Source organism: Periophthalmus magnuspinnatus, chromosome 17 (assembly GCF_009829125.3).
Source record: "Periophthalmus magnuspinnatus isolate fPerMag1 chromosome 17, fPerMag1.2.pri, whole genome shotgun sequence".
NCBI lineage: Eukaryota > Metazoa > Chordata > Actinopteri > Gobiiformes > Gobiidae > Periophthalmus > Periophthalmus magnuspinnatus.
Genome location: NC_047142.1, coordinates 831,323 through 850,770, shown reverse-complemented (window position 1 = coordinate 850,770; position 19,448 = coordinate 831,323). Strand labels below are relative to the sequence as shown.

At 42.8% G+C, this 19,448-nt stretch overlaps 1 protein-coding gene across 4 annotated transcripts in view; it reads left to right on the top strand.

The window, feature by feature from the left end:
- Window positions 1-19,448, top strand: part of LOC117385051 (adhesion G protein-coupled receptor L2-like) — a 222,171-nt gene that overhangs the window by 37,930 nt on the left and 164,793 nt on the right. For all 4 annotated transcript variants that reach the window (XM_033982292.2, XM_055228534.1, XM_055228535.1 and 1 more), the window contains exon 2: window positions 12,930-13,139. In XM_033982292.2, coding sequence (XP_033838183.1) covers window positions 13,055-13,139 — 85 coding nt within the window. In that variant the 5' untranslated portion in view covers window positions 12,930-13,054. The remainder of the gene's footprint in view (window positions 1-12,929; window positions 13,140-19,448) is intronic.

The window sequence follows — 19,448 nt, the reverse complement described above, 5'->3', positions numbered from 1 at the left end:
TTCCCGTCCCTCGTTTCGTTGCAGATTTAGGCCACGGGGGCGGGGCCTAAAGTTCTCCGAATTAGTCAGAAAGAGTGCAGGGCCGATAATTGAGTTGGCAGGATCCGCGTCGGGCGAGAGCAGCCAAAATCTATACACTTACTTCACAAGACAAATGGCTTAATTAAAACATGAGCGTCTAAATCATAACTGGGCTGTTTTGTCGTCATGGTTACTTAAAATATAAAGTTAATTTGAAGCAATTAGCGGCGTCGCTATAAAGCATGCACACGCAAATAAACTATTGGAAATTTAATGTTTTAACCACGGCGTCACAGAAAAGAAAAGGAAGTAACTTAAGCGTCAACTTGAAGGTCCTGGATTAAACAAAATGGAGTCTCAGGAGGTTTTAAGACGTTAACTCATCAAAAACAGACCTGGAGGTTTTGTTTTATTCACATGTTTGAGTCACACTGGTTTATATCTGCAGAGCTCAAAACGCTCTGTTCCACCTTGTGATGTCATCAAGTGGTAGTTTTCATTTTAACAGCTCCTTTTACCTTTAGTTCAGTTGTAGATTGTCAGTTATTCCAGGCCTGAAATGATCCAAATGATTCTAGTGAAGGTGTGTGGAGTTTAAAAACACAATGCAAATGTGTTATTAGTTTATTTGTACAGCACAATTCACACACAAGGTAATTCAAAGTGCTTTACAGAATATTATTTTTTTATTTTATTTTACTACTGTTATTTTATTTATTTACTTATTTACTCATTTATTTATTTTACTCAATATATTTATTTATATATTTATTTATTTTACTCAATATATTTTTTATTTATTTTACTCAATATATGTATATTTTTTAATTTATTTTACTTGATATATTTTTTATTTATTTTTTTTTACTCTATATTTTTTATTTATTTATTTTACTCAATATATTTTGTATTTATTTATTTTACTCATTTTTTTATTTAGTTATTTTACTTGCTATATTTATTTATTTATTTATGTGTGTATGTATGTATGTGTGGCAACTCCAGGACTGAAATGATCCACTGATTCTATAAATGAAGGTGTGTGGAGTTTAAAAACACAGTGGAGCACTTCCTGTATCACCACATGATGACATCACAAGGTGGAACAGAGTGTTTTCAGTTTGAGAGAAGAACTCAGTGTAAATCTGCAGGTTTGTGTCCAGGTCTGTGTGTGAGAATAACATAAAACGGTCCTTTTAAGTCTTTAATTTGTTTTTTGTCACTTTCAGATTTGTGCGGTTTACGTTTTGGAAATCGCTCGTAAAACAATATTGTGAGTTTATAACATATTTAGGAGTTAAAAGTTGCCGTCTCGCTCAAACTTTTGATCCAATAACATTTCGGGCTGTGCGGTTTTTGCAGTTTCTCAAAATTACAAAGTCAACGTCCCTCAGAGATCGATTGATCCAATTCCGTGGCGCTGTTTTGGAAATCGTTGTTATGGCGATATCAGTTGGGAGCGAGAAAGTTCCACAGTACTACTTGAATTTAAAATGCACTTGTCCAGACCAGGGACGTAACAACAAACAATAAAATCATTTATCGTGATAAAAGGGTCGACGATAATCATTCGTGGAACATTTTGTAGAATCGTAACAAAAATAATCGCCAAAAACAAAACTACTTATCCACAGTGGAGTCGACGGGACAGTGGGAACTTAGGGGGCCCAGAATTGCCCGCTTCCTATTAATTTGTATTACAGGGGGCCCACTTGAGGCTTATTGCCCTGGGTCCCCAAAGTTTCTGTTGACGGCCCTGCATATTCAGAAAATTATTAGTTAAAAGTTATAATAATTCATATCTTTTACATCCATACTTCTAAATGTGCCCCTCCTGAAGTTTTCATGGGACTGAAACCTCCTCAAGCCTCCTCCTCAAGCCTCCTCCCGAAGCCTCCTCCCGAAGCCTCCTCCCGAAGCCTCCTCCCGAAGCCTCCTCCTGAAGCGTCCTGAAGCCTCCTCAAGCCTCCTCCTGAAGTGTTCTGAAGCCTCCTGAAGCCTCCTGAAGCCTCCTGAAGCCTCCTCCTGAAGCCTCCTCCTGAAGCGTCCTCAAGCCTCCCAAAGCGTCCTGAAGTCTCCTGAAGTCTCCTGAAGTCTCCTGAAGTCTCCTGAAGTCTCCTGAAGTCTCCTGAAGTCTCCTGAAGTCTCCTCAAGCCTCCTCAAGCCTCCTCAAGCCTCCTCAAGCCTCCTCAAGCCTCCTCCCGAAGTGTCCTCAAGCCTCCTGAAGCCTCCTGAAGCCTCCTGAAGCCTCCTGAAGCCTCCTGAAGCCTCCTGAAGCCTCCTGAAATCTCCTGAAGCCTCCTGAAGCGTCCTGAAGTCTCCGGAAGCGTCCTGAAGTCTCCGGAAGCGTCCTGAAGCGTCCTGAAGCGTCCTGAAGTCTCCTGAAGTCTCCTGAAGTCTCCTGAAGTCTCCTGAAGTCTCCTGAAGTCTCCTGAAGTCTCCTGAAGTCTCCTGAAGCGTCCCGAAGTCTCCTGAAGTCTCCCGAAGTCTCCTGAAGCCTCCTGAAGCCTCCTGAAGTCTCCTGAAGTCTCCTGAAGTCTCCTGAAGTCTCCTGAAGCCTCCTGAAGCCTCCTGAAGCCTCCTGAAGCCTCCTGAAGCCTCCTGAAGCCTCCTGAAGCTCACGTCTTCCCATCATCCTGCGTCTCACTTTATATTCATGTATGCGCTCTTCATCGGGCCCCTTGTCGTCAATGACAATTCAAAATGAATTAACATTCCAAGGGCTTTATTTCGTCCCGCTCTAAGCCCTGTGCAGGAACTTCGGAACGCTGCCCCCGGAGGTCAGCGCGTACTCACCGCTTGTCAATCATCACCCCTGACCCCGCCCCCTCCCCTTGTTCGTTCCCTCCCTCCTCGCCACAGAAAAAAACTTCAACCAACCCGTCGTTTTTTTGGCCCGTTCCAGCTCCGTCAGAGGAGTTCCAGCCGCACACGTCTCCTCGTCGTTTAAACATGCGCCGCGTCTCAGTTTCACGCATTTGTTTTAATTACGTTTTAATCGCCGGACGTTTGCTTACTTCTATCGGACGCGTGTGAAGGATTTCGCCGCGGACCGTGGGCTTCCTCATTATCTGCGACGCGATGATGGATGCGTTCGCTCGGACAAAAGGAAAAGCAGATGTTGTGCGCGTTTTTGTACCGTTTTTTAACAACTTTGTGAGAAATAAACCTGGAATAAGAAGCGAAAACCTAAGGGATTTTGGAGTTTTATAAGAAAAAGCGTTAAACGAAGGGGGATGAGTGCGTTATTACTCAGCGGCGGCGTTCTGTTCTGGTCTATATTAAACGTGAGCTCATTAGATGGAGTGTAGGTGGTGACAGTCATAACCACTTTTCTAAAACGCGTCTGCCATGTTGGAACACGATCTACTTTGTCTGATTCCTGGACCCGTAACAACGAACCTTAAATCCCCAGATTAATATACGGCGAGCTGCTGTATATAATTCCAGCGCAGTCTCCACGGATTCTTCACTTACCTCTTTAAAATAATTTGAAGCTTGACAACAGCTCAACTCGCCCCCCGTAAACGCCATCCCTCGTCCCCGGTGTGATATTATGAAACATATGTCAGCCATCTTAATGTTAATCACTTAATCCTTTTATCTCCGTCCGATTCAGGCCAGAAATCCACCAAACAAAAACAGTTTAGGCAGACGAGCCGCGGCCCCGCTCGGCTTAAAGGGGAAAAGACGACGTGTTTCTCAGCGGGTGCGTTTGGGGTCTGGGGCTCCCGGGGTGGGGTTGGTTTAGTCGTGGTCGGTGGAGCGGCGCTGGTGAAGGTCACGATGGAGATGGGGCCACGCCGAGGCCACGCGATGAGGCGGAGTTAAAACTGGAGCGGAGTTTTGTTTTCAGACTCGTGGAAAGATCTGGACTTAAAATCTGAACTTTTAAAATGGCTGCGGATTAAAAAGCCATTATTTTTTACTTTATAAATGTGTTTGTATAAAAATACTGCTCTTTTGAACGTAGATTTTCAAGAGACTAACTGAAGATTTAAAGGTGTATTTACTTTAAACGGCCCAAATTCCACTGTTTTCTTCTGTTCTGATGTCGTTTCCTCGTCACACACAGACCTGGAGTTGTGTTTTGTTTCATTCTCACATGTTTAACACAAACTCTGCAGATTTAGGCTGAGTTCTTCTCTCAAACTGAAAACACTCTGTTCCACCTTGTGATGTCATCATGTGGTGATACAGGAAGTGCTCCACTGTGTTTTTATTTTATTTCATGAAGATCACACATGGTACAAACACATTTCCTCCAGTTCAAATATTGTATAAAACAATATTATTCAAAGTACGACTTACTTATATTTAAAAGTACTTTTCATAACTAAACCTAAAATGTTTTTTAGTCCCATCTCATTTTGGTAAATTAAAAAAGTAAAAAGGGAAGAACTAAACTGTTTACAACAACCAAGAGCTCAGGAAAAACAAAGAGTAAAGTGTAATAATCAGTGTATTTACATTGTACAATCAAATAAAATAAAATAATTCCTCACCTGAAATGGGGAAGTCATAAGAAAATCTGTTGTAATTGGGGGTATATACTTTTTTTTGTTGCTATTATTCCATTTTTTATTTATTTATTTATTTTTTAAACATTTTACAGCCCCCATCCCTCACTCAGACGAGCACCGGGTCAGAACAAGAACAGAAAAATATATATATATACATCCACACATCTATGTATGCAAACATATACACATATAAATACATTTAAAAAATATAACAAGTAAAATACATAAAAAATAATAATACTAATAAAAAAATATATTAATAGCCGTAGCTAAGTATGGTGAGCATAATAAATGGTAATATTGACGGAAAGCAATAATACGGACACAGACGTTGATCAGAAAAGTCAACAAACCACACAGAATATGCAATAAAAAAATAAAATAACAGTAGTAAAACTAAAAATAATAATAATAAACTTGTATTGCGTTTTTAAACTCCACACCTTCATTTCTAGAATCATTTGGATCATTTCAGCTCTAGAATTACCGCTAAAAGGAGCTGTTCACTTAAACTACCACTTGATGACATCACAAGGTGGAACAGAGCATTTTGAGCTTTGGAGATGTAACAGACGAATAATAAAGGAAACAAAACACAACCCCAGGTCTGTTTTAGACGAGGAAACGGCTTTAGAACGTGACTTAACGCTCTCAAAAGTCCATTTTTCGTACTGTCGCCCTTTGGAGTTATTACATTCAGTCACTGCCTCAAGTCCAACATTTAAAACGAATATTTCTTCATCTCGGTCCTGTCTCGGTTATAATTGATCGTGAAAAGATACAGGATGTTTTATTAAAATGTCCCGAGTTGAATAATTAAAAACACTTGTAGTCCAAACCTTGTCAGGGGCCCAAGAACCCGCCATTAAAGACGACGCAATCACATTACGGACAAATCCAGTTAGAGCTTTGACTTTTTATTTCCGTCGCGGCTCTAGTTCCTCGCGCTCGACGGGCCACGGGGGCGAAACCCGACCCCCCGCCCCCGTCGCCCCCCGACAGCGCGCAATCTCCTCCTGTCAGCCGTCATTAGGGTCCCCACGTGCCCCGGGCCTGCTCATATTCACCCGTGATAGATGACGGCGCGCGCGGGGAGCTAACGCCGCCGCCGCGCGTCTCTGGAGAGATCAGCCCAATATTGAACTTGGGCCTCCGCATTGTTTTAATTGAATTTGAAGCGCTTCCATTATGCTCTTTCAGTTCCCTTTTGTTTCAGCGGCGCCGCGTTCATATAAAGTTGTGGAGAAGTTTCAGAGGAGGAAGTGTTTTCTGTCGACTTTGATCAAACTTCAGAAATGACTCAGAGGCAGAGTTTTATCTTAAACAACTTCTGATCTTTTACGGTCTAGAAATGCAGCGTGACACGTTTACCGTCGTCTCGTACGTTTAAATAAATCAATTTTCCAACGTTAGCGCTAATAATGAGCTAATACCGCTCAATTAGCCTGATTTTAATTAATTTTGAATTCCTAATTAAGTAATTTGCTGATTAAATTGTTTATTTTTCAAAACGTAGTGTAACGTGGACCAAAGATGGAGCCACACAAAAGAATCAAGAACCAAAGACGAGTTTATTTATACAAGACAAGAGTTTTACAGAATAAAAAGACATTTAAAATCACAATACGACAAATCAAAACGTAAATAATCATCATAAAAGTGAAGAATAAAACTCAGATTCAGATGAACAGAACTGAGCCTGGATTTAAACATTGACCAACAGGAGAACAGGACTAAACTGGGACTGAACTGGGTCTAAACCAAGTCTGAACTAGGACTAAACCAGGTCTACATCAGGAGGCCAGTCCCTGAAGTCCTCCAGAGTGGTTTAGTCCCTGCTTTAGTCCTGGTTAAGTCTTGGTTTAGTCCCGGTTCAGTCCCTGGTTTAGTCCTGCTTTAGTCCCACTTTAGCCCTGGTTTAGTCCCCGTTTAGTCCCGGTTTAGTTCCGGTTTAGTCCCCGTTTAGTCCCTGCTTTAGTCCCGGTTTAGTTCCGGTTCAGTCCTGGTTTAGTCCTGGTTTAGTCCCAGTTCAGTCCCTGGTTTAGTCCTGGTTTAGTCCCAGTTTAGTTCCGGTTCAGTCCCTGGTTTAGTCCTGCTTTAGTCCCACTTTAGCCCTGGTTTAGTCCCTGTTTAGTCCCGGTTTAGTTCCGGTTTAGTCCCGGTTTAGTTCCGGTTTAGTCCTGCTTTAGTCCCGGTTTAGTCCCTGGTTTAGTCCCGGTTTAGTTCCGGTTTAGTTCCGGTTTAGTTCCGGTTTAGTCCTGCTTTAGTCCCGGTTTAGTCCCTGGTTTAGTTCCGGTTCAGTCCCTGGTTTAGTCCTGCTTTAGTCCCACTTTAGTCCCTGGTTTAGTCCCTGTTTAGTCCCGGTTTAGTTCCGGTTTAGTCCCGGTTTAGTTCCGGTTCAGTCCCTGGTTTAGTCCTGCTTTAGTCCCGGTTTAGTCCCTGGTTTAGTTCCGGTTCAGTCCCTGGTTTAGTCCTGCTTTAGTCCCACTTTAGTCCCTGGTTTAGTCCCTGTTTAGTCCCGGTTTAGTTCCGGTTTAGTCCTGCTTTAGTCCCGGTTTAGTCCCTGGTTTAGTCCCTGGTTTAGTCCCGGTTCAGTTTCGGTTCAGTCCTGGTTTAGAGTGTGGATGGTTCATGTGGGAGATGTTCTTTGGTGCTGGTCCAGAGCTGTGTTAAAGTCTCTGAGCCACAGACGCCACAGACCTGAGCCACAGACCTGAGCCACAGACCTGAGCCACAGACGCCACAGACCTGAGCCACAGACCTGAGCCACAGACCTGAGCCACAGGACACGTGTGTGAAGTACTTCCTGGTTCAGGTCCAAGGCGTTCCCCGTTTTCCCGTGATGCTGACGTGTCTAAACGTGGACAAACCAAACATCTGCACAGAGACTGAAGTGTGATTTTTGTCCTGTTTTCTTAGTTTCCTGGTTCTGTGCTCCGGCCTCACAAACCAAATCTTTGTCTAAGCCTTTTTTTTTTTAAACATAAGGAGTAAATATCCAAATCTCCAAAGCTCGTATTGTTCTAGTGTGAAACTCGACTGAAAAAGACTCGAGAACATTTCAAGTTTCACCAAAATACAGCAGTAATGAGGCGCACGGTCACGGAGGACACAAAGAGCTCGAGCGCAGAGGCAGCACCTTCCAATCGAGTCGTATCTGATCTGGACCAACGCCACCGCCACAAACGACGACCAGAACGACGACGAGAAAAAACACGAGAACAAACACGAGCGCAATTTATATGAAGCCACCCAAGTTTTACTGATAAATTATGAGCGAGCTTAACACGCGTTTCCTTGGCACATTCTGTCCCGCGCGGGGCCGGGGTGACCTCAAACCAAAATAAATACTCTCCGGTCTGTGCCAAGCTACGTGGAGCCGCGCTCGGCTAGCACTGTAGCATCGTAAAAGTCAAAACGTTAGCGGGTCGTGTGTTTTAAAGGTCCGATATCACGCAAAAGTGACTCTGTGAGCGTTAAGTCGTGTTATATGTTGTTACGCATCAAAAACAGACCTGGAGTTGTGTTTTGTTTCATTCACATGTTTGAGTCACATTTTATTATTAGTCTGTGACATCTACAAAGCTCAAAATGCGACGTTCCACCTTGTGATGTCATCGAGTGGTAGTTTTCAAGTTAACTCCTCCTTTTACCTTTAGTTCAGTCGAGATAAGAGACGACTCCAGGACTGAAATGATCCAAATGATTCTAGTGAAGGTGGAGTTTAAAAACACAGTGGAGCACTTCCTGTATCACCACATGATGACATCACAAGGTGGAACAGAGTGTTTTTTTCAGTTTGAGAGAAGAACTCAAACGTGTGAATGAATCAAAACACAACTCCAGTTTTGTGATGAAGAAACATTAGAACGGATCAGAAAACGTCGTAATCCGAGTGCTTTAATATCTTCTTCAATTATTAGCTCGTATGCTAATGTGAAAGCTTCCCATGTTCCTCCAGTTTTCCAAAAATACCCGAACAGCAGCAGGAGCGGCGGCGGCGGCAGCGGCGCATTAGCCCGGCCCAGGGAGCGATCAGGCCCGACCGCTCCGCCGCTCAAATTTAGGTTCATTATGAAATAATCATGGTAGTTGACGCGCAACGACGCAGAAGAGGAAGCGTTCAGTCCCTGTGTGTGTGTGTGTGTGTGTGTGTGTGTGTGTGTGTGTGCGCGCCGCCATCGTGTGTGCGGCGGCGACAACACATGGCGTAACGGGCACGGGGGAATAAACAGGAGCGTGTGGGCGCATAAATTGAGTTGCTTTCCTCGTGTTTGTGCGCCGTATCCGCCGATATATGTTTACACAGGCCGCCGCGCTAGCTAGCACGCTAAAGGTCACCTCAGTACAGTGCGGAGGACGAGTTGTGTAAGAGTGATGGGTCATGGATTTAGGAAGGAATCTGCTCCTTTTGAATAAATGAAGAGGAGGAGGAGAGGAAGAAGAGAGGGAAAGGATATGAAGGGGAGAAGAGGAGAGGGAGAGGATGGAAAGAGGAGAGGAAGAAGAAGAGAGATAGTGGAGAGGATGAGGAGAGGAAGAGAACACAGAGGGAAGAGCAGAAGAAAAGAATGAGGAGAAGGAGAGAGAAAGAGGAGAAGAATAGGGGAGGAAGGGGAGAACAAGAAGAGTAGAAGAAGAGGTGTGAAAGAGGGAGATCAGGAGAGGAAGAAGAGAGAAAGGAGAGGAAGAGCAGAGGGGGCTGAGATCTGAAATGAGTGACTGACTCTTCAAAGCTCCATGTGGCAGATGTGTGAAGTGAACGACTGGAATCTACAGGAACGAACACAGGAGTGAGGCAGGTCAGGAGTGTGGAGTGAGGCGGGTCAGGAGTGAGACGGGTCAGGAGTGTGGAGTGAGGCGGGTCAGGAGTGAGACGGGTCAGGAGTGTGGAGTGAGGCGGGTCAGGACTTTTTTCACAAATATCAGACCAGAGGGAGTTTTACAGACGGTGAAGATGACACTAGCATGCTAACATGCACTTCCTGATTACCGGACAATAGAATTCTCGTAGACGCAGACGACACAGACTGGACTTAACCTCAAGAGCTGCTTCTACAATATATATATGTAGTAATAACCGCAAGTCGGGTTCAGGGCCGTTACATTTGATCTGCTCATGGCTTTTTATTCAGTAAAAATAAAATAAAATAAAAAATTAAGGGAAAAATAAATACATAACTAAATAAATAATAAAAATAAATAAATGGAAATAAATAAATGAAAATAAATTAAATCAATGAATAAAAAATAAAAGGAAAAAATCGACAAAGAAATAAAATATAAATAAATACAAATAATATTTTTTACTAGTACTGATTGTGACGCTTGTTTATTCCACGTCTTCATAAAAATCGAGCTGTTTGTTTGTCGTCTGTTCTCACATACGTCTCTTCACTTGTCAGAAAAGCATCACTCCGTCTCCTGCATAATTCAGACTCAAATCAAAAAAGAAACGGCACTTAACCCAATAATGCGACAGGCTCGTGGCATCTTTGTCGTTTTCTCTTTCAATTTCTCTTCACTCGACGATGTGCTGTCAATCATAAACCATCAGGCCTGTGGATTGATGTTGATATAAAAACACAAACTGAGCTGTGCCGTTCCAGACTAAACCCGTCATTAGCCCTTGTTGCACACGGCATTAGCATCTGGCGTTAGCATCCACATATGACACCGTATCCTCTGCGTGTTTGATTTCTGTAAGCTGCTTATCTGTCTGCCAAGTGCGGACGTAACCTTTTTTTTTTATATTTTCCCTCCCCAGACGAGCAGCCGGGCGTTTTTCGCTCCTGATACGACACAAAAGTAGTTCAGCGCCGTCGTGTTTCTAATGGCGTCTCACCGTGTTACCGGGGCGTCTGTCTCTTTTGTCCCACTGGGGCGGTGGGAGTAAATAGTGCAATGTAAATATGGGACTGGGATGAGTTTGGCGAAGCCGTTTGTTGTGTCCTCGCACTTTTAGATTGAGATTAGATTTAGATTTTTTGTTGTAATTTTTGTGAAACTTTAGGCGACTCAAAAGGGCCGTCTATGTTTTAATGTTTCCTCATCACACACAGACCTGGAGTTGTGTTTTGTTTCATTCACACATGTTTAACACAAACAAACTCTGCAGATTTAGGCTGAGTTCTTCTGTCAAACTGAAAGAAAACACTCTGTTCCACCTTGTGATGTCATCATGTGATACAGGAAGTGCTCCACTGTGTTTTTAAACTCCACCTTCACTAGACTCATTTGGATCATTTCAGGAATCCTGGAATTGTCACTTATCTCGACTGAACTAAAAGTAAAAGGATCTGTTCACTTGAAAATTCCCACTTGATGACATCACAAGGTGGAACGTCGCATTTTGATCTTTGTAGATGTTACAGACTAATACTGACTCAAACATGTGTGAATGAAACAAAACACAACTCCAGGTCTGTTTTTGAGGAGGAAACACTATTATAACATGGATTAAAGCGACACAAGTTAGTTTTGTGTGATACAGGAGCTTTTAAAGATGCTCCGTTCCACCTTGTGATGTCATCAAGTGGAAGTTTTCAAGTGAACAGCTCCTTTTACCTTTAGTTCAGTCGAGATAAGTGGCAATTCCAGGATTCCTGAAATGATCCAAATGAGTCTAGTGAAGGTGGATTTTAAAAACACAGTGGAGCACTTCCTGTATCGCCACATGATGACATCACAAGGTGGAACAGAGTGTTTTCAGTTTGAGAGAAGAACTCAGCCTAAATCTGCAGAGTTTGTTTGTGTGTTAAACATGTGAGAATGAAACAAAACACAACTCCAGGTCTGTGTGTGACGAGGAAACATTAGAACATGGATTAAAGCTACAAGAGTCAGTTTTGTGTGATACAGGAGCTTTTAAAGTCACACTGTGTAACTTTACCGGTTGGGACATATCCATATCTACATCCATCTGGCATTTATTCATTTACATGTTATTTTAAGTGTACAAAACACCTTAAAAAGAAGCGTTATTACAGTAAAGGGACTTGCCTGTCCACAGATCTGACCTGGAACCTCGTAGACATAAGTCGTGTCCCAATTTAACGGCTGCACCTTCGAACGACCCGGCCGACGGAGGGTGCTACTCTGTCGACCGCAAAGACCGCAAAGAAACGGGACAGACCTACGCCACGGAATGTACGTCAGCCGCTGTCGTTACGTCGCTTACGTTACTCAGATGTAAGCTTCATTCACAGCCGATCTCCATGGAAACACAGGGCACGTTTGTCGGCCGCGTTCGGTGCGTGAAATGAGACGGGCCTCGTTGCGCCGGAAGTGACGTAACTGTCTTTCAGAACGCAGCCGCCGAAGTCACGAGTCACACCGCTCCATGTGCCACACCGCAGGACGTTCAAGGAGATCGATAAAATCTCCAGAGACGAGACTTTGAACCAAAAAAGTGACATATTGCAACTTTAATAAACGCCTTGTTGAACTGATGTGACATTTCCACATCACGAGTTCCACCGGCGCTTCCGAAAGTCCCTCAGAAAAACGCCGCACGAAACGCTCTTTGGCCTCGCGTTGATCTGAAGTGAAATGTAAAATGGCGGCGATCATGAAGTTCAACATTTAAAATTTTGATTAGGCCCGACCGAATCCCCGCTCGCCCTGACGCTCGCCACGACGAGGAACACGGAGTTCTTAGTCTGGCCGATGTCCGTCTTTGTCCAGAGACTTCGCCAAACGACCCATTTGTGAATAAGTAATGAAATGGCGCCATGTGTTTACTATTTGCATGTTCGAATGTTCCATTGGACTGAACGTCGCCAAAAGAAAATCAGAGAGAAATCCAACTAAAGTTTTGTAATAACTGTCCTCATGTTCTACGCCGATCAGGGCTGGAGAAAATCTACTTATGCACGAAATACTTTTACTTTTTACTCTTGAAGTACATTTTTAAACAGGTACTTTAATACTTTTACATATTTTGAGGTCGTCAAATGTCGTGATAAACCGTCAGACTTTTCACTTTTCACACATACTTCTACTTTTTAGTTGGTTTAGTTGGTCCTCGAGGTTTTTCTTTTTCCAACAGTTTTTTTTTTTTTTTGCCGAGAAGGAGGATTTAAAGGCAGGGGGCGCTCTGGTTCCTGCAGGAGGAGGGTCTAAGGACAGGGGGCGCTGTGGGACACTTCTCCATTTGTTTGTCTGTTTGTTTCCTTGTCGATTTTCAAACTTTCTCTCGGTTAAATCTACGATCACGTTCAGCGATAAGTTTTTCCTCGTTTACCTTCACGACTCGCTCTGATTGGTCCATCCAAACCAAACTGGGAGGAGCTTAAACCAAATGAAATATTTTAACTGTTTTGTGACGTTATAAACTCGATAAAACCAAAAGTAAACGTCTTAAATGTCTTTGTTTCGTTCCAGATGAGAAGATGACTGCTGATGCTCGCCGGAGGACCACTGATCGCTGACATCGCTCTTCCTCCTCCTCCTCCTCATCCTCACTGTGTTCTGCGTTAGCGTTAGCCTTCATTAGCATACGACGCACAATGGCCTCTGCTCTGTGGAGGTGTCCGCCGCCCCGCTGCCTCCTCCTCCTCCTCCTCCTCCTCCTCTGCTTTCCCTCCTCACAAGGTACGTGACCGCGGGAAGAGCTCGTTTTTATTCTTACTCTTCCTCTTCAGTCGTGGCGTTCTGTGTTTGAGGATGTGTTTATTTATCGTGTTATGAAAAGAGTTAATTAGCTCTTGGACAGAAGTGAAGACGTGTCGGAGTTTGTGAGTTTGTTTCGGAGTAAATTTAAATACTGACCGTAGAGTGAGACCTCCAGAGGAATAGAATCATTTTTCAATTCCATGTTTCATTATTATTTCTTCTTGAATAGTTGTGCATAAAGAACAACATCCACATCCACAACGCTAAAGTGGAAGATGTGGATGTGGAATTAAGATTCTGCCGATACGATATACGCCACGATACAATACATGTGTCGATACGGTGCTTTTTCAATTCGGCTCGATACGGTTCAGTGAAAAACATAGACTTTCAATCCCATTTTCACTAAAAATAAACATTAATGGTGCGTTTATCTTCCATTTATTGAAGATGAATGAACATAAAGTGCATTTTTAGCGCATTTTGCTAAATAAAACCACACATCAGACTGTTTCACTGGTCAATATGATTCACCCACAGTTTATACGAGCTCCACATTTACATTTACACAGAGACATGTGCAGTTTAGCGACTCTGATCACAACATATCGACTAAAACAACTGACGCTAAAGGTTTTTGTTAAACCAAAGTTAATATGAAATAAACCTGTTTAATCAACACAACAGCGAATCACATATCAGATGTTCTGCATAAACAAGTTTCTTTCCTCTACACAAGTCACATTGTTGTTGTGCTATATACAAAAAACAAACATCGATACAGCAGAGAGCGATATCGATACTGTAACATTAAATTAAACAATACGACATTTCAATATTCAGATATTTTTGTCCACCCAAACAGCTACAGCCGCACATTTCAGTTCTCTGCAGAAAGAGACGAACCATCTACAACCACAGACTGTTTATATAAATGGACATGGCTAACCTGCTAGCAAACACGTCCAAACAGGAAGTGATCATGGGCGCACTTCCTGCTCCATCGACTCATCGGACTCGTCATTTTGCTCTTAAATGTTCATACTAAACCTCTACATAATCCTGGGGTTCTTTTTTTTTTTTTTTTTTTTTTTTTTTTTTTTTGTTATTTTGAGTTTATTTATTATTATTATTTTTTTGTTATTCCAAGGCTTTAAAAAAAAATAATAATAATTTCTGTTATTTTTAGTTTTATTTTCTTTATTTTCTGTTATTTTGAGTTTATTTTTTGTTACTTTGAGGTTTTTGAGGTGTTTTTAGTTTTTTTTTGTTTTGTTTTTTTTATATTTTTTTTGTTATTTTGACTCTTTTTTTTGTTTTTTAAACTGTCCTCTCTCTGTCTCTGCTGCTTCAGACTCATTCTGGTCTTAAATGTTCGTATTAACCCTCTACATGATCCTGGGGTTTTTATTTCACTATTGTGTCTGTAAATCAAGATATGAACATTAATAACAGACAAATCAGGTCCTTCTTTCCCCGAGGTCGCTCCTGTTAGCGTTAGCAACAGGTTTGATTGACGGCGTTGCTAAGCGCCCGCTCCTGTTTAGGCAGGAAGAGGCGTTACCTTCAGTGGTTAGCCGCTATACCTGCTAGCCTCGACGAGCTTCGTTTGACGTCTTACTAACCGTTAGCATGTAGCTTGTAGCATGTAGCCGTTAATCTGGGATAGAATTTTCACCCAAGTTTCCACAGATTTACTTATTTATTTCTGTGTTTATTTCTGTTTCTGCCCGTCGCCGTACCTGCCTCGTGCACCGGGCCCGAGCGCGACGGCAGATGCGGAGCCGCCGATGTCTGTCGGTGTTGTTTTAATTGTTCGCCATGACAACCATGAGCTTCCATCTCTCAGTTTGGATCAGCACATTCGCAGTAATTACAAGTATTGTCACAAAACACTCCGTCTGTTACTCGCTCGTCAAAACCCGCGATGCCGCCGTGTCGTTTTAATGATTATGATTACGTTTTTTTCCCTCTTTTTTCTGAGCCATTGTCCCGCGAAACAAAGTAACCCAAAATCAGACGTCGAAGCTCCAACTTTTTGATTATACTCAGCCGTCGCCGCGCATTATTTTAAGGGATCCCTTTTCAGTTTGGACGGCGTCTCGTTCTGGCTCTGGCTGTTTTTGTTCTGTGATAGATTTGGCTCCGGATTTTATTTTAAACATGACTGCGCTGTGCCGTTTGATGGATTGCTCCGGAGCGGGCCGTCCCATTAGCTTTCAAGCCGCGTATTTTTGTGCATTAGGAATTTTCAATAATACGGAAGAGACCAAATGTTAGCGAGGGATTTGAGGAATAGTTTTTTGATTTGGCCTGGTCTGAATAGTCCCATTGAATTGATTTAGAAATGCAGAAAGTTGTGGTGTCGGCTTTTGCTTGATGGGAGCGCTCTTACGCCAGAGAATACACATTTCTGTCAATAGAAAAAGAGTTCAGGTTTGGATGAAATAAGTATCTGATCCGATTAAGGCTGAAGACGTGCCCTGCTGATCGATTACGTGACGAAAATGGCGGCGAAAACTCACAAAACGATTAAATGTGACCATGTGTCTGACCCAAACTGCACTCACACGACGACCACACACAAGATCACGCAAAAAACTGATATTTTTTTTACTAGAAATGGACATATCTGAGTTTTTTCATGTCCGATACCGATATCGATGGTTTAGAATCGAGTGAAACCTGTGACCGATAAGTTCTGCCCATATTTTTGGGGTTGATTTTTTATTTTATTTTGTGAGCTGTGGAGTCGTGTTCTGCTCAAATTCAGTTTTATTTTTATGTTTTACGCAGCAGATCAGACAAAATGATACCTGCCTGAGCTGGAGATTTGACGCCGATACCTGATACGATACTGGTTATGATATCAGCGCCGATATCGAACATTTTGATGGATTGATATCGGCTTCCAAGTGATGTGTTCAGCCGATATTAATTTATAAATTCTAAATTGGTGTAAAGCGACTGAACTGAAGACGCTTTACCGACCAGTTTTCACATCGAGTTTAATGATATTTAAAAAAAACATTTAAATTTTCGTCGGATCAAAACGTCTCGTGTTCTGTTAGAAAACGTTTGGGTCGTTTTTGTGTTTAAAGATGCATCTCCAAACGATATTTCTGTAAATCTCTAATGTACAGAAAAGTGAGTTAACTCTTTATAAATGATCAGGAAACGGTGGATTTTTGTCGTGTTTGTCCAGTTCTGTCTGTTTTTCGCTCGTCGCCGTTTCTATTCGTTTAAATCACTAAAATTGAAAATAAATAATCGTCATCCACTAAATAAATAACTAAAACACACAGCTCTAGATTTTCTCCACCTCCCGCTCACCTGGGGCTGGTCCTGCCTCCGCCCACCGTCTACATCCAGGGTCTCTCCACCCGAGGCGTCTACATCCAGGGTCTCTTTTCGGGGCCTCTCCACCCAGGGCCTTCCCATCTGGGGCCTCTCTATTCACGGTCTCCACCCAGGGCCTTTCAACTCAGGGCTTCTCCACCCAGCACCGACATCCAGGGCCTTCCCATCCAGGGCCTCTCCATCCGAGGTCTCCACCCAGCGCCCCCACCTGACGCTGACCTCATGTCGTGTAATCTCGTGGTCGTTTTCACCTGAAACCGTCCCGTCCTTTCAAACGCTCGAGCTCACAGTCTCCCGTCTCTCGATTCTTTTGGTCAGCGAGAAAAACTGAGAGTCCGAGCTCACTATCGACAAAAGAAGTCAATTTGCTCAAAATCAAACGGAGCCGCTGCAAAGATGAAAAGGCAAAATCATTTACGCTGCATAATTCTGTTTATTTCAGCGATTTTATAACAAGACGATTAAAAGTCCAAAAATGACACAAAATGGACTTTTATGAGGTTAAAACCACCAAAAACAGACCTGGAGCTGTGTTTTTTCATTCATTAACATTTTATTCTTAGTTTGTAACATCTCCACAGATCAAAACGCTCTGTTCCACCTTGTGATGTCATCAAGTGGTCGTATTCAAGTGAACAGCTCCTTTATTTAACCTTTAGTTCAGTTGAGATAAGTGGCAACTCCAGAAGCTGAAATGATTCAAATGATTCTATAAATGAAGGTGTGTGGAGTTTAAAAACACAGTGGAGCACTTCCTGTATCACCACATGATGACATCACAAGGTGGAACAGAGAGTTTTCAGTTTGAGAGAAGAACTCAGCCTAAATCTGCAGAGTTTTTTGTGCATTAAACATGTGAATGAAACAAAAAAAACACAACTCCAGGTCTGTTTTTGATGCGGAAATGACATTAGAACAGATCGGAAAATGACTTTCTAGAGGACGAGTCAGGTTTGTGGAGACGTGACCCTTCTCTGAGCGTTTCTTCGTGTTTTTCAGTTCAATAAACACAAGCAAAACGAAGAAAACAAACTGTTATTTGGCTAAAGAGTTGCTTGCAGTGGCTTTTACGTGTTTGTGTTTCCCGTTCGTATTATCCACGCTCCATTTCTCATCCCTGTGCCAATATTATATAACCCGACTATAAAAACCCACTTCCTGCGCCCGAACTAGGTCACTCAGGTATCGTACGGGTTTTATTTTATCTTGAGACGCTTCCAACGCCCAGTCTGCACAAATGAAAGAGACCGGCCCGTTTTCAGCACGGAGACGCCAGCAAACGCAGGTGTGAATGGACTCGTCTTATCTCCGTCTTTACGCTGAAGAAAAACGCCACATTGTCCACATTTTCGGCCTTTTCTGTTCAAATGCCCCAGAATGAGCCTTTATATCCGCGCGCCGCACAAAGGGATGTATAAAAACGCTTTCTTTTTTCTGTTTTATATTTCCGTCGTAACTGTAAGAGAAGGATTAGCGTCTGTTTGTTCAGCTTGGAGTGAGGCTAAACATACAACACAATGGGAACTTTTAGATCCTGCACTACACTACACAGCTCCCCCTGCTGAGTTAAATTCTAAATATGAGCGTTTGTCAGAGTTGGATCGTGTTTAATTGTTCGTTAAGCCAATTTACACTGGGTTTGACAGTTTTCTTTTAATGTTTTAATGTGGATAAGTTAACGTTTGTATTTTAGCGCTGTGTTGGCGAATAAAAACATGAAAGTCGTTTACGCTTTTAGAATGATCTTTACAGCAGTGTTTCCCAAACTGAGGCACCGCGTTGGGAGTAAACCGTGTAAAGGTGTGAAGCTCATCGAGGCCGGAGCAGTTACAGCGGCGAATTCAGTGCTGAGTTTAATATTTGGAATTCCGACTAAGTTTCATAGCAACCAAAGAGCCAATCAGGAGCGAGGCTGTTGGAGCGGGCGCTTAGCAACGCTGTCAATCAAACCTGTTGCTAACACTAGGAGTGACCTCGGGGAAAGAAGGCGCCTGATTTGTCTGTTACAGCCTTTAGCGTCCTGATTGGCTGTCGGACTGTAGACCATTGTGTCGTGCGTCCTGATTGGCTGTTGGACTGTAGACCATTGTGTCGTGCGTCCTGATTGGCTGTTGGACTGTAGACCATTGTGTCGTGCGTCCTGATTGGCTGTTGGACTGTAGACCATTGTCCATCAGTCTCCTCCGTGCCGTGTCTCCTGTCCAGTACAGAATGTGTTCAGACAAATTTACATAAACGTTGGATCTCAGTGTGACTCTGAAGTGCTGTACGTTTGCAATTTGTTTTCTCCCCGACAAAACCCACAATGTCGATGAAACGTTCTGCACCGACAAAGACGCCTACGAAGGTTTGAACTTTGAGAGAGTTTAAACGAGAGAGAAATGTGAGAAAATGTTAACGCCTGTGTGAGAAAAGTGTATAAAGTGTGTGGTGAGGGGTTTTACAGACAAAAACAGAGAGAATAATGTAAAAAATAAAGATGATACTTCACGGATTTTGACTATTATGGGATATTTTTAGAACGTAAAAACCCCAGGATCATGTAGAGGGTTAATACATTTAAGACCAAAATGAGTCTGAAGCAGCAGAGACAGACTCGGTTGAGTCCAGGTCGCGCCTCTGATCACTTCCTGTTTGTACCGCGGCGCTAGCAGGTTAGCTCTGTCCGTTTATACGTCCAGTCTGTGGATTATTATTATTATTTTGAAAACTGACACGTGGGGCCTGATCTACGTTGCGGCGCACAGCTGGGGTCGTCCATGTTGCTCTATGTCCTGTTTATGTTTGTCTGTTTTGACTCGTCCTACATTATAACCGCGGGACGTCGTTGCGTCGTATGAAAACGAGGCCCACGCGGCTCTGGGCCTCACTCTGAAACACAATACAGTGAATATGACATGTTTAAAGTTCTCTAGTGTGTATTTACAC